Consider the following 15,027-nt stretch of genomic DNA (forward strand, 5'->3'; position numbering starts at 1 on the left):
CTGACACACATATGAATTCCTATGTCAGCATGTGCAGGGCCTGCACAGGTCTTTGCAAGATCGAGGTCCCAGCATTGAGAGAGGAAATGGTCACAAGCCCTCATTACTCACCCAGGAGATATAACCACTTGCAAATGAAAAAAATTAGTCTTCTCTAATTGACTCTCACTTGATATAGAAACCACTCCTAAGGCCAGATCTCATGTCCAACAGTAGGTGGCCAAAGCAAAATCAATCTTTGGCATTTGGAGGTACTTTGTCTCATAATACTTCACCAGGGCCTTTATTCATGCCTGTGTTTTTAGAAATACCTTACAGCTTCTTTGCATATAGAATGTGGTTTCTGCTTTTTTGTTTTTATGGGATTTCTGTGTCAGTGAATGTGTGTGTCTCTGTGTCTATATGTATTTCTTGTGCTGTTTTTGGCTCTTTTTCTTCTGCTTGTTTTTATATTTTATTTTTACTGTATTATCATTATCATTATCATATGTCTGTTTCTAGTCTAATGAGGGATAGAAAAGTGGATTTGTGTAGGTGGAGAAGTGGGGATGTTCTGAGAGTAGTTGGGGAGGGGAAATTGTAATCTGATTATACTGTATGATAAAGTATTTTCATGAAATAAAGAGAATAGGTTCATAATAGATGTGTATATTTTAGAATATACTTAAAAACTTAAAATGTTACCGAATGATCATCGTTTCTATCAGGTCATGCTGTGATGATTTATGGAGGATTATGAATTTTCAGAGTATCACATGACAGTATTAAAATGAGAATTTTATTTATTAGAATATATTAGACACACCCTAGTGGTGCGTACAAGCTTTGAAAACAGGTGTGTAAGACACAGAGAGCAATGGCTTTAGAGGAGCCTTTAGAATTCCGAAGTTCTTGTCCTGATTTGTTGCTTTGTAATAAATCTCTTGTGATGCATTTGCAACCTTAATGGCAGTGTTATGAATTAACATACTATTTTTAAACTAAAATTCATAGGTTTGGACAATTGTATCATGATTTATTGTTCTTTTATTTTTATTACCCCAGTTTAGAATATTTTAATTATTTCTTTATACATGAGTTTAGGGTTAAGTTTCAGCAGTTCTACAGTTTTGTTTTGTTAAACAGGTGTGCTTAAATCTTGACAGAAACTTGTGGATGTAGAGTCATATAAGGCAGTGTTTCTTCCCTGTATAATTTTCTATTCTGTAGAGCCATAGAATTAGAAACAGAGTTCCAATGCCACTCATTTAGTGTGGTAGGAAAATGTATACAAGAAGTCAAAAGACCACAGACTAGGACACACTAGAGTATACCTGTGTAACATGTTACTTAAGGCACTTCCAAAGAATACAGACACAACATTTTTCAAGAAAATAAGGAGATTCAGCTGTATGAGAGTTTTTTTTTTCCAGAGCGAAAAGATATGAATTAGCTTCAACAATCCTGAAAACAAAATGACAAATTCAAATAGATCTCAGAATTTATCAACCACAGGAAACTAAGAAGGAAAACAGAATAAGAGAGTAGGAAGGCACATGGCACTGAAGACAGGAGGTTATTGTGCAGTTTTCCCCTCCTAACATTTTCATGTTGTCAAAATTCTACCCCTCTTTCAATATGCATCCCAGTTTCTTTTATAAACAGCTCCCTCAGCACCAGAAGCAAAAGTCACAGCTGCTGTGGAATATTTCTTTACATTGTGTGAATATATGTTGTTGTGATTGGTTTAATAAACAAGCTAGCTGGCCAGTAGCTTAACAGGATACAACTAGGCAAAGAAGGCAAACTAAGAAGGGTGAGAAGAAGGAGGGAGAGTCAGGAAAGATGCCAGCCAGCCAGCTGCCCAGGAAGCAAGACATACTAGAGGAGAGATTAAAGCCGTGAGCCATGTGAAAATACATAAATTAATATAAATGGATTAAAGTTGACTAGTAACAGGATTGAGCTATTGGCCGAAATTTATGATTAATATAAGCTTCTGAAGGGGTGTTTGGTAACAGATGGCCAGGGACAGGAAAACTCCATCTACATATGGCACCCAAACATTTGGCAAATATTTCCACAGAAAACCCAAGAAAACTTAAAAAAAGGATTCTAAACACACAAAAGAATAGAGTCAAGCATGGCTTCTTGCTGGCTGCATTTTATTGGGTAGGCTCTGTTTGTTGGTAGTGAGCAGAATTGGCTCCTTTAAGACACAGCTGCCTTACTCAGCACTATTGACAAAAGCCAGAAGTCTCTTTTAAGAGGTCCTACTAGCAAACACTTACATAGGGTTTATGAGCAGCCTGTGACATGGGACTTGGTGGTGGCATAGACTTATAAACTTCCCAGAGTTGAGGTGGTACACATGGCTCATGTTGGTACCTCTGCCATGAAGCTAAACGATTACAGACCAATGAGGTGGGTGGAGCCAGCTGCTCAAACTGCAGTTTAGCAATTTAAAGACTCATGTGGTCAGAAAAAGATAGAAATATGCAGTGAAGACAGATTCAGACAAAGCAAAACAAAATGAAAAACCCTTTTAATTGGGTTACACTGTGTTTAAAAATATACATAGGCCTGAGAGAGAAAAGAAAAAGTGTAGAGAATGTCTGTAAAAACAGAAATAAAGTAAAATATATACATAATGAGTTGTGTAAAGATGGGAAATAGGCAGAGTCTGGATTATGGATATTATTGTGCTGTCTTTAAAATTTTCAGCCACTAAAAGACCTTGGGTTATGAAAGCTGCTAGATTAAACCAACCTATATATTTTAAAAATGGCTTGACTTCACAATCTAAGTGAAAAGATACATTACTTTGGGAAAGAGGTTCTGATTTTAATTCCACAGGAAATGAGAAGCTCTGGGTTCATTATGAGTTAGGAAAAATCAGGGTTGATTGAGGAAGACTCCTTGAAATATCTCTAATGGTATTAGGTAGCCCAGATAGATGACCCAACTTTTCAGAACACCTATAACAGTTTTCTCAGAGTCCTACACCCAAAACAGCTTGAAGACTACTGGCCGAGATGATCTAACCTCATAGAATACTCCAGTTAGGACTTGACCATAATCCTAAATTTTCTCAAGGTTTCTCCAAAGATCACCCATACCCATAGTCAGGTAGGAAGTAGGAAGCAGGTGGCAAAACAGGAAGTAGTAGTCTAAAAAACTATGTCCACATTTCCAAAATATTGTTTATAAATGTTTGTTTTCATTTAAGGGGGAGTTGGGTAAATTTGTTATTGGTCGTAGTAAAAATAGGCTAAAGAAAAGAATAAAATTTACAGATGTCTTTCTAGAAGATGGATATGGTATAGAAATTATAGGATAAAAGGGTATATTATTGGATTTACTTTAATCCAAAAAACAACTATTTTGCATATTTTACTTTGGTATGGATTTTGGTTCATTGATACAAATTTAAAGTTAATTTTGTTATATGTTATGTATATTTTTACTCTTGTTTAAGATATTATGTTTATATAACTCATTTAAATATGTAATATATAATTAAGAAATATATGTAGTCAGACTTATAGTCATGTTAGCTATGTTTTTAAGGTCATAAATTTATATTTAGACAGATGGTCTTAAAACTTCAAAAACCTGCAGTTTATTACATTTAATATATTTAATAACCTAAGGTTTTTCTTTTAAAATTAATTATTATTAATTTTTTTTCATTTTGCATACCAATCCCAGGTTTCACTCCTTCCTTTCGTCCTGCTCCCTTCACTTTCCCCTCACCCCTCACCCCTCATCCCCCATCCACTCCTCAGAGAGGGTAAGGCTTCCCATGGGGAGTCAACAAAGTTTAGCACATTGCTTTGAGTCAGGATCAAGGCCCTCCCCACCCTGTGTTGGCTGAATAAGGTATCTCTCTAAAGAGAACTTGTTTTTTGGAGCCCATTCTCTTTGGAAAGAAATTTTGCAATTCACTTCCATTGCTAAAGAGTGCCTTGAACTGTGGTCTTGCTTTCTGATTAAAGAACATATTGAGTTCATCATGACACTAAAAAGTATATTTAAAAACTTTTCCTTTGTATAACCATCTCACTTGGAGCTTTGTTGAGTGCACCCCACTCATTGAGAGCTGTGAAAACAGTTGACTGTTTAAAGTGCTCACCTCTCCAAAACTGACAGAACTTGTGATACTTTTCTCTATTTCTTATAACTCTCATTGTAGGGTCTTTGCTGCTGATATTTGCCGATGAGATGAGTCATACAGTGAGTTTGGATGACTTTTGGTAACTCATTCAATAACAAACATAGAACAAGTCAACATTAGAGCATAGCTGGAACACCGTCTGTGCAAACTCCATAAATCTTTCCCCAGGAGATCTAGTATATTAGATCCACAGAAAGACAAGGGTACAACAAAAGCTAAGTGGAACATTGTGTGGATATGTCCAAGGATCCAGGCTACTGACCAAATTAAAATGCACTTTCGTGAACTCATGATAACATATTGAGTACCATTTAGTCTTCCATTTTAGCACAAACAATGTAAATAATAGTAAAAATGTACCTTATACGATTTCCGAGCTAGTAATGTGCTCATATAACTCTTTTGAAGTAGAAACGATACCTCTGACTCAGTCTGATGAGGGTGATGGTCTGGAGGAAATCAGAACCCATGCTACATATCCAAAGACAGCCATTGTGTTCTTTTTTAATATACAACTCGTATCTGAGCTTAAAGATCTACTGACACAGCCAATGAATCTCTGCAGCAGTCCATGATTGATGAGCTTCCTATGACAGTAATAACCCAGTCTAAACAAAACCAACATCAGCTATGTGCATGGCACCACACTTTCTTACACACACTATCTTGTCTGATACTTGTAACTACTGCAGGAGTTCATCTTTTCAGGTTAAAGACAGTCTATACTGAAGCTGAGATTCAGTGGGGTGTTTGAGCAAGACGCCAGTGACAGATACTGCTTGACGCTTTCTCCATTGTCTTTCTGCTTTTTTTCTCCTTGTTTCTTACAAGGAATGGTGTAGATCATTTGGGGGATCCATGTGTAGCAGGTCAGTTCCATATCAGTTGTGTAACCCAATCTTGAGAAATAGTATATTTAGGTGACACCTGAATTGATTCACCTGGCAGCACAAGTTGTGTGGAACTCTCCCTAAAGTTTTTATTAATTATAAAGATTATATTTATTTTTTATTTATTTTTATTTTATTTTATTCTTTTTTAATTAAAATTTCCGCCTCCTCCCCATTTCCCTCCCCCTCCTCCCACATATTGCCCCCTCCCCCTCCCCTCCCCCATCCCCACTCCTTTTCTCCTCCCCCCACTCCATTCCCCCTCCCTCTCTATACTGAAGAGCAGTCCAAATTCCCTGCCCTGCGGGAAGACCAAGGTCCTCCCACTTCTATCTAGGTCCAGGACGGTGAGCATCCAAACAGGCTACGCTCCCACAAAGCCAGTTCATGTATTAGGATCGAAACCTAGTGCCATTGTCCTTGGCTTCTCATCAGCCTTCATTGTCCGCCATGTTCAGAGAGTCCGGTTTCAACGAGACAAGAGACCCAATTTGGAGCAACGGTCTGAGCTCTTAAGGTCCAAATGAGGAGCAGAAGGAGGGAGAACATGAGCAAGGAAGTCAGGACCACGAGGGGTGCACCCACCCACTGTGACAGTGGAACTGATCTATTGGGAGCCCACCAAGGCCAGCTGGACTGGGACTGAATAAAGATTATATTTAAATAATATAAAAGTTGTTTTTCCTCATTTTTATATTTCTGCTCACTAGTAGTTTGTCTTGTTTTTCTAATTTCTTTGTTTTCTTTTAATATAGTTATAAACAAGGTTTCCAATAATATTGTTAGTTTGTATTTCACTGTAAAAAATTATAATTTTTCTTTTTAGGTTCAAAATATTCCAAATAACCTATAAACGACACAGATTTCTTTGCCAAAAACAATAACTAGAAAAAGAGGAGTGAAATAGTTTTCACATACATAAGTGAAATAGAAATTTACAACTTTTAGTCTCAAAAATATGTATTGACTAACATTATTAAAATTTCCTCTCTCCCTTTTTAATTGACTGTATAGCTTACTTTTCAATTATAACTATAAATAAGTAAAACTGTTATCATCTGAATTTGTTCACCTAAATGCCAATTTCACTATTTCTAACAGTTTTACATGGAGTTAGAATTGAAAAGTAAACTATGAGCATTTAGGTGAACAAATTCAGATGATAACAGCCTTGAAGTCTTAAATGTATCTAGCTAAGATCTTATTTTCTTTTATTAATTATTTTTTTCATTTATTCTACATGCTGACCATAGTTTCCCCTACCTCCTCTCTTCCTGTTCTCTCCAATCCCTACTTCCCATTTATCCCCTCCCCATCCACTCCTCCTCTGTCTCCATTCAGGAAGGTACAGGCCTCTCATGGGAGTAAAAAAATCATAATACTTTAAGTTGAGGCAGGACCAAGGTCCTCCCTCTGCACCAAGGCTGGACAAGGCAACTTAACATGGGGAATAGGTTCTCAAAAGCCAGCTCAAGCACGAGGTACCAGTCCCGATCCCACTGCTATGTGCCCCATAAATGGACCAAGCTACCCAACTGTCACACACATGCAGAGGGCCTAGCTCAGTGTTGGTTCTGAGTCCAGAGCTCAGGTCAGCTCTCTCTGGGGGCTCCCCCTTCACAACCTTGCATACCCCCTCACCCCCTGCTTGTACAATCTTTCCTCCCTTTCTTCAACAAGATTCTCAGAGTTCAATCCAGTGCTTGGCTGTGAATCTCTGCATCTGCTTCCATTAGTTACTGGATGAAGGTTCTCTGATGACAATTAGGGTAGTCACCAATCTGATTACAGGAGCTGACCAGTTCAGACACCCTTTCCACTATTGCTAGGAGTCTTAGCTGGGGTCATCTAAGAGGATTCCTGGGAGTTTTCCCGGCACCAGGTTTCTCCCTAACCCAAAAATGCCACCCTACATCAAGACACCTCTTTCATTACTCTCTCCTGTCCCACTCCAACCCACCCAATCTGCTTACTCCTGCCCCTCCCCCATATCCCCACTCACATCCATTTGCTCAGGAGATCTCTTCTATTTCCCCTTCCCAAGCAAATCCAGGTGTCTCTCTTTGGGTCCTCCTTGTTACCTAGCCTTTTGGGGGCTATGAATTGTGTAGCCTGATTATCCTTTATTTACACCTAATATCCACTTATGAGTGAGCACATATCATGTTTGTCTTTCTGGGTCTAGATTACCTTACTCAGGATGAATTTTTCTAGTTCCAATGTATTTTTAGCTAGAGATCTTTATTTTGTGTATTCCTGCTGCTGTACAGACATTGAACAATCCACAAAGCCCAAATCTAGGCAGCTGGTAGATCAGAAGAGTTCTGTTTTTGAGAACCGGTACCAAAAGGATGTTTGCAACATTTGAGATGATAACAAAGAACACTGAGTGCGTGAGGTTCCAGAAGTCACCATTACTTTCATGAGACACAGCATCTGACTTAAACCACATCTACACTGAATTTATTGCTTTTCAGTATTCTTAGTATCTAACAATTATTTATCAAAATAGGTCAGATTTGCAGAGAATACAGTAGATATTTAAAACACTAAATTGAAGAGACTTTTGAAATTGTTTTTTAGAACAAAAATTTTAAATTATTTTATTAAAATATAATTAAACAATCTCTCTCTTCCCTTTTCTTTCTCACGCCACCCTCATGTCTGATAACCCTTCCCCACCAAATTCAAGACTTTATCCTTTACCATTGTTGCATATACATATCAATTATATACATACATACACATATAATACATGTATATGATTATATACTATTAAACACATAATTACAACTCGCTGTGACCATTTAATGTTGTTTACATGTATTTATTATGGTATTCAGGGAAGATCACTTAATACAGGATAAAAGAGGATTTATCCTCAATAATGTTTTATTTTAATCTGAAGCTTTTGAACTGTCAATGAAAGAATTTTTTGAAACTTAAAGCCCTAATAAAGAGTCTTCTCATTGCAACTTTCATCTCCTTATTTCTAAGGGTATAGATGACAGGATTCATGAAAGGAGTGATGATAACATCAAAAATTGCTAAAAATTTATCTATGGGCAAAGTAGGGAAAGGCCACACATAGATAACAATGCAAGGACCAAAGAAGAAAAGCACCACAGTGATGTGAGCTGAGAGAGTGGAGAGGGCCTTGGAGGAGGCACCCGAGGAATGTTTGCGAACCGTGACCAGGATGAAGATGTAAGACACAACCAGGATGAAGAAGGTGGCCATGGAGATGAAACCACTGTTGGCAGTGACCATGAACTCCAGTCTGTACGTGTCTGTACATGCAAGTTTGATGAACCGAGGAAAATCACAATAAAAGCTATCCATTTTATTAGCCCCACAGAAGGGTAAATTGACAACAAAAGCCAACTGAGCCACAGAATGGATAAGGCCAATGGTCCAAGCCAGAGCCAAGAGAAAAATGCACATCCTTAGACTCATGATGGTGAGGTAGTGGAGGGGCTTACAGATGGCGATGTACCGGTCATAGGCCATGACTATGAGCAGCACCATCTCTGTTCCTCCCACAGTATGAATGAAGAACATCTGAGTGATGCACCCATTCACGGAAATGACTTTGCGCTTTCTGAAGAGGTCATACATCATCTTTGGGGTAGCAATGCTCGACACACCAGTATCTATGAAGGAGAGGTTAGCCAGCAGGAAGTACATGGGGGAGTGCAGGTGATGGTCTGAGATGATTGTGAGCACAATGAGGAGGTTACCTAGCATGATTGCCACATAAAATACTGTGAAGAACAGGAAAAGGAGAATCTGAATTCCCCATGAATTGGTGAGACCCAGCAACAGAAATTCTGATACCATGGAGTGATTTCCTCCATCCATCAAGTTGTGCAGGTCTGACCATGAGGTGACTACTACCTGAAGGGTACAGAGGGAGAAAATATTGTTTCTAAGCAAAAGGGGTGTCCTGGTTGTAGAGCAATGACTCAAGTATAAAACACCAAAGATACCCCTGTTGTTTTACAGGGAGATTGTACAGATCGCTCACAGAGACTAGGTACAGACCATTTCCTGTGCTTACATATTTAGGGGCACTGGATCCTTTAATTCTATGTTTAGTTTGAAGTGTATAGCGAAGAAGGAAAAATCGAGGCAAAGGCACTTGAGAATCTAAGGAAAGTCAAATAGGCTCCGCAGACACTGTGCTCCCTAGCTTCCACATGGGAAATTAGTGTCCTGAAATGGAAGCATGCTAACAGAAATTCGGGCTTTTAGCCTTTGTGCATCACCTCCTTCCTTTGTTGTGGAGTTTTGTGTGTTTAAATGACTGACACATCTTGGTTTTGTAGGCTTGCAGTACTGTCATAAGTGAAAAAGGTACTTTTTAAAATATTAAATATTTTTTCGCTGAAAATAGTGCTTTTTTAATTAATTAAATTTGTTCTCAGAAAGTCTCATACATGCACACAGAGTATACTGACCCAAATCATCCCCCATCCTTCACCATCTTCCATCTATGTACCAACCCTTCTTCACCCCCCTGACAAATACCTTTTCTGGTCCATATCTATTCATTTCATTTTGTTATCAGTTAGTCTAATCAGGCCCCCTGTGTAATTATGTGTTGCGTGCTCTCTGTTGTGGGCTGGTGAGCTCAGCAGTGTGTCCACAACAGGAGACAATGTTTCTTCATTTCCCAGAATCTATCAGTAGCCAGTAAAGGGTAGTGGTCCATGAGCCTCTTACCCTTCCAAGTAAATTGCATACAGGATCAGTTTGAAGCACTCTGCAGGTAACTAAATGATTACCTATATATATATATATGAAGAACAATGGATTGCTCTAGCATTGACTGATACTGAAAAATGGAAATGGCAGTCTTGTTTGGAATGAAAGGTAATGAAACTCTTACCTGAGTTAATCCAACAGAATATGTCTTCGGGTGGGAGTCACACTCTTAAAGAACTAAGAGATAATGAGAAGCTCCAATCATATGAAAGCTGTAATTCTCAAAGAGAAAAGCTGAAAATTACTTTGGGTTATGCTGAGAAGTGACACAAATCAAGAGTATATTGAACACAAAAGCTGAACATATGTTAGAAATTCATTGCTATGAAAAACTAAATGGATAAAAAAATAAGGAAGGAATGTCAAATAGAAAGCATGAACATATTATGCACTGTCCTTTTGTAATTTTTATGGATAAGCATTCTACTTTTATCTTATCCTGGAGCTTTTTGTAAAAAAGCTTCTCCAAAAACATGAGCAAAAATTACACATGCTCAGCTGGTCCTATTCTCTGCTTCTTCTAGAACACACGAAGCAAATGTTCCAAGAACAAAATTGTAGCTTAAATTGAGGGCAAATAATTTATGACCAATAGTTGTAGACAGATCCTCTGTGCGTAGTTAGATTGGACTGATATTTCTCTACTGTGAATTATCAGTTCACATGTGTGTTTTACCTACATGGTAATTCTCTAAGTGAGAGAATTTATCTTGGTTGAGAGGAAGATAATTTTACCTTATAACAGAATGTATCACCTTTTCCAAAACAAAGAGCCTTAAGATGTGTGTTTTTTTTTCCCAGCAAAAACAATGCTTCTAATTAGTGTGGTCCACTGAGTCTGTATTGTCACCCAGGGAATAAAAAGGACAAAGGAAATGAAGAACAATAGTGCCTCTCACATAAATGATCATAAATAAGTTTTTTTTTTTTTTTTGCCTCAGAATGAGGGTTAAAGTAATTGATGAGAAAGTCAGAACCTCAGAAATTCGAGAGACAGAGATGCTAGATGAAAGAGTTAACTACCTATTGTAGAATTAGCAATGAAGTTTCAGCAAAAGAGAAACCAGCAGATGCTGAGCTATCACCCACTTTGGAAATTTGTACCTTTCAATTCCATAAAGTCCCAAGCCCCCAGACCTTAGACTGTAGAGATTTTCCAACAGAAGTATGGTCAAATAATTGAGTGATCATTACTAAGTTGAAAAGGCAATGTTATGTCAAAATTTTTAAACAACTTTCTTTGACTATATTTAATAAGACTTTCCTTATATTTTATAATTTTTCTTCACAGTGTTTCCTCTATTCATATAATGTCCATCATTCTTCAAGTATTAGCATATCAAGTAATTCCTACGGAAAAGCACAATTGCCAAAATTTAAGATCACTGCCATGTTCTCCTACAACCCAATGTATGAAAAAAAGAAACAGTAGTACCCAATGTGGAATATATACTCAATATTACTTAATAAATACTTTCTTTTTATTACTATCAAATATAACTGTTTATCATCCCAAAGATAAAAGATGACAAATGTTCATGAGATGTGGAGCAAAGGGAACTCATACAGCGTTGGTGGGTAAGAAGGTTAGCTTTCTGAGAAATTGCCACACTGACATCCAAAGGGGTTGTGCCAGCTTGTACTCCCACCAGCAATGCAGGAGTGTTCCCTTTACCCCACAACCTCTCCAGCATAAGTTGTCATCAGTGTTTTTGATCTTGGATATTCTTACAGGTGTAAGATAGAATCTCAGAGTTGTTTTGGTTTGCATTTCTCTGATGACTAAGGATGTTGAGCATTTCCTCAAGTGTCTTTCAGTTATTTTAGATTCCTCTGTTGAGAGTTCTATGTTTAGATCTGTACTCCATTTTAAAGAGTTCTCTATATATTTTGGAGATCAGTCCTTTGTCTGATGTAGGGTTGGTAAAGATCTTTTCCCATTCAGTAGGCTGCCTTTTTGTCTTACTAGCTGTGTCCTTTGCTTTACAAAAGCTTCTCAGTTTCAGGGGGTCCCATTTATTTATTGTTGCTCTCAGTGTCTGTGCTACTGGGGTTATATGTAGTAAGTGGTCTCCTGTGCCCATGCAGGGAAGACTACTTCTCACTCTCTCTTCTATTAGGTTCAGATTTATATTGAGGTCTGTAATCCATTTGGAATTGAGTTTTGTGCGTGGGGATAGACATGGATGTATTTGCATTCTTCTACATGTTGACATCCAGTTATGCCAGCACAATTTGTTGATGTTGCTTTCATTTTTTCCATTGTGTAATTTTAGCTTATTTGCCAAAAATCACATGTTCATAGGTATGGATTAATATTCTTGTCTTTGATTCGATTCCATTCGTCAACCTGTTTGTTTTTATGCCAATATCAAGCTGTATGGAGTTTGATGTCAGGGATGGTGATGCCTCTGGAAGTTCCTTTATTGTACAGGATTGTTTTGGCTATCATAAAGGGATGTTGAATTTTGTCAAATGCTTTTCAGCATCTAATGAGATGATCATATGGTTTTTTCTTTCAGTTTATTTATATGGCAGATTACGTTGATAGATTTTTGTTGAACCAGCCCTGCATCTCTGGGATGAAGCTGACTTAATTATGTTGGATGATGTCTTTTGATGTGTTCTTGGATTCAGTTTGTCAGTATTTTATTGAGTTTTTAATATCTATAATCATGAGTAAGATTGGTTTGTAATTCTCTTTCTTGGTTGAGTCTTTGTGTTGTTTTGGTATTAGGGTAACTGTAGCTTCATAAAAAGAGTATCAAGTTATGTGAAGTTCTTACAAAAAATATAGACAAAAGCTTTCAACATTTTTTTGAGTAACTAATAGTGCCATGAATAGTCTTGAACAAAGTTATTTCTTGCATATTCTTTCCCCCTCATTTTGTGTGTGCATAGTGTATGCATGTGTGTGTGTGTGTGTGTGTGTGTGTAAATGTACAGGAAAGTGCACTATCCATGAGTGTGCATAGGGAGCACAGGTCTGCGTTAAGTGTCCTCCATTATTCTTTACTGCCTTTTTTGAGACAGAATTTCTCACTGAATGTAAGCTCACCTATTGGTTACACTGGATAGTTTGTGAGCCAAGGGATCCATCTGTCTCCCCCCCCCAGCATTTGAATGCTGTGACCCTTTAATACAGTTCATCATGTTGTGGTATCTCCTAACCATAGAATTATTTTTGTTGTTACTTGATAACTATAATTTTGCTACTGCTAAGAATCATAATGAAATTATCTGATAAGCAGGGTACATTTTCATTGCTAAATATTAAAGTATAGTGTAGCCTGGATAATAGTCTTTATATAACAATAGTAAATTATATTGCTACGTTTTGTGACAGTATGTGTAAAACACCAACTTCAATGAAGGTTGAGATTGCTTCTTTCTCATAATATTAGAAAATTTCCAGCTGTATTTGCAAGAGCACAGTGAAGATAATCTTCCCCAAATCTATTTCTATATATAATCACCTTACCAACAAGCTGTAAGCCCTGTCTCACAAAGATATGCTATTGGAAATGGAACAAGGCTCAGCACAGTCTCAAACAGAACAGAATATGACTGCAAATAAATGATCCAGAATTTTGCAACTGGCATTGCAGAGAAAGCTGTTTTTGTTGCATTGCTTTTAAGGAAATGTATTTAACTAAAAAAATTAATCAAGATTTTTTTCAATTCTTAATATCTATGCCCAAAACACAAGGGCAGCCAGGTTTGTAAATGAAACATACTAATTCCTAAATCACACATCAACCCTTGCACGCTGATAGTGGGAGACTTCAATACCCAACTCTCACCAAAGACATGTCATCCAGACAAAAATCAAACAGAGCTAACAGACTGGATCTAACAGATGCTATGACTCAAATGGACCTAACATATATAGAGAACTTTTTACTGAAACAAAAAAGAGTACAGTTTCTTCTCAGCACTTTGTAGAACATTCTTCAAAATGAACACATGCTTGGTCCCAAAGCAAGTCTCAACATGTACATGAAAATTTAAATACCCCTGCATCCTATTAGTCTAGCATGAATTAAAGCTGGACTTCAATAAGAACAGAAACAAAGAAAGCCTCCAAGCTCATGCAAATGGAATAACACTCTACTGAGTAAGAACTGTCTTAAGAAATGACAGAAAAATTAAAGATTTCCTAGAATTCCATGAAAATGAATGTAAAACATATCCATACTTATGGGACACACTGAAAAATGGTGCTAAGAGAAAAGTTAATGACCTTCATAAAAAAAACAGAGAGTCATGGGTGGTGGTGGCTCACACCTTTAATTATATTTCTTGTAGGTAGAGGTAGGCAGAGCTCAGTGAGTTTGACACCAACCTATTCTGCAAAGTGAGTTCCATGACAATCAGGACTATTACGCAGAGAAAACCTGTCTCAAAAAACAGAGAAAGGCAAGAAAAGGGTGAGATCTCATACTAGCAACCAATAGCACGTTTGAGAGCTCTAGAACAAAAAGAAGCAAACACACCCAAGATGAGTAGAAAGCAGGAAATAGACAACTGAGTGCTGAAACCAATAAAATAGAAACAAAGAGAAAAATACAAAAATATCAATGAAATAAAGAGTTGATTCTTTGAGAAAATCAACAAGGAAGAAAAATTTTATCCAAACTAACTGAAAAGCAGAGAGAGAATATCCAAATTAACAAAATCAGAAATGAAAAAGGAAATATAACAGCAGACACTGAGTAATTCCAAAGAATCTTTAAGTCATAGATCAAAACTGTGTACTCTATAAAATTGGAAAAATAAACCATCTAAATAGACCTATAATCCCTAAGGAAATAGAAGGAATCAATAAAAGTCTTACAACAACAAAAAGAAATTCCATGGCCAGACAGTTTTAGAACAGAATTCTACCAGACTCTCAAGAAAGAGATAATATTAGTACCTCTCAAATTATCTTACCAAATAGAAACAGAAGGAAAATTGCTGAATTAACTTTGTGAGGTCACAGGCACCCTGATACCCAAACCATGCAAAGAAAGCTAATTACAGAATAATTTCCCTTATGAACATGGATGTTTGTCATCAATACCACTGCAAAATAGTTTTTTGACCTTTACAGTCAGTGGGAGCATGGACCAAGGACTTGAACATGGTTTCTGGTGACAGCACAGACCAACAGTCATCCATAAGGTCTCAGGTGGCAGAACTCCCATCAACAAGGTCCTGGGCAATTACCAA

General features: G+C 37.3%; 1 protein-coding gene across 1 annotated transcript; it reads right to left on the reverse strand.

The window, feature by feature from the left end:
- Window positions 1–7,965: 7,965 nt before the first annotated feature.
- Window positions 7,966–8,907, reverse strand: LOC130881004 (olfactory receptor 4F3/4F16/4F29-like). Its single transcript, XM_057780184.1, has one exon. The coding sequence runs from the start codon at window positions 8,905–8,907 to the stop codon at window positions 7,966–7,968; it is 942 nt and encodes a 313-aa protein (XP_057636167.1).
- Between the last annotated feature and the right edge of the window lie 6,120 nt (window positions 8,908–15,027).

This window comes from Chionomys nivalis, chromosome 9 (genome assembly GCF_950005125.1).
Source record: "Chionomys nivalis chromosome 9, mChiNiv1.1, whole genome shotgun sequence".
NCBI classification, from domain to species: domain Eukaryota; kingdom Metazoa; phylum Chordata; class Mammalia; order Rodentia; family Cricetidae; genus Chionomys; species Chionomys nivalis.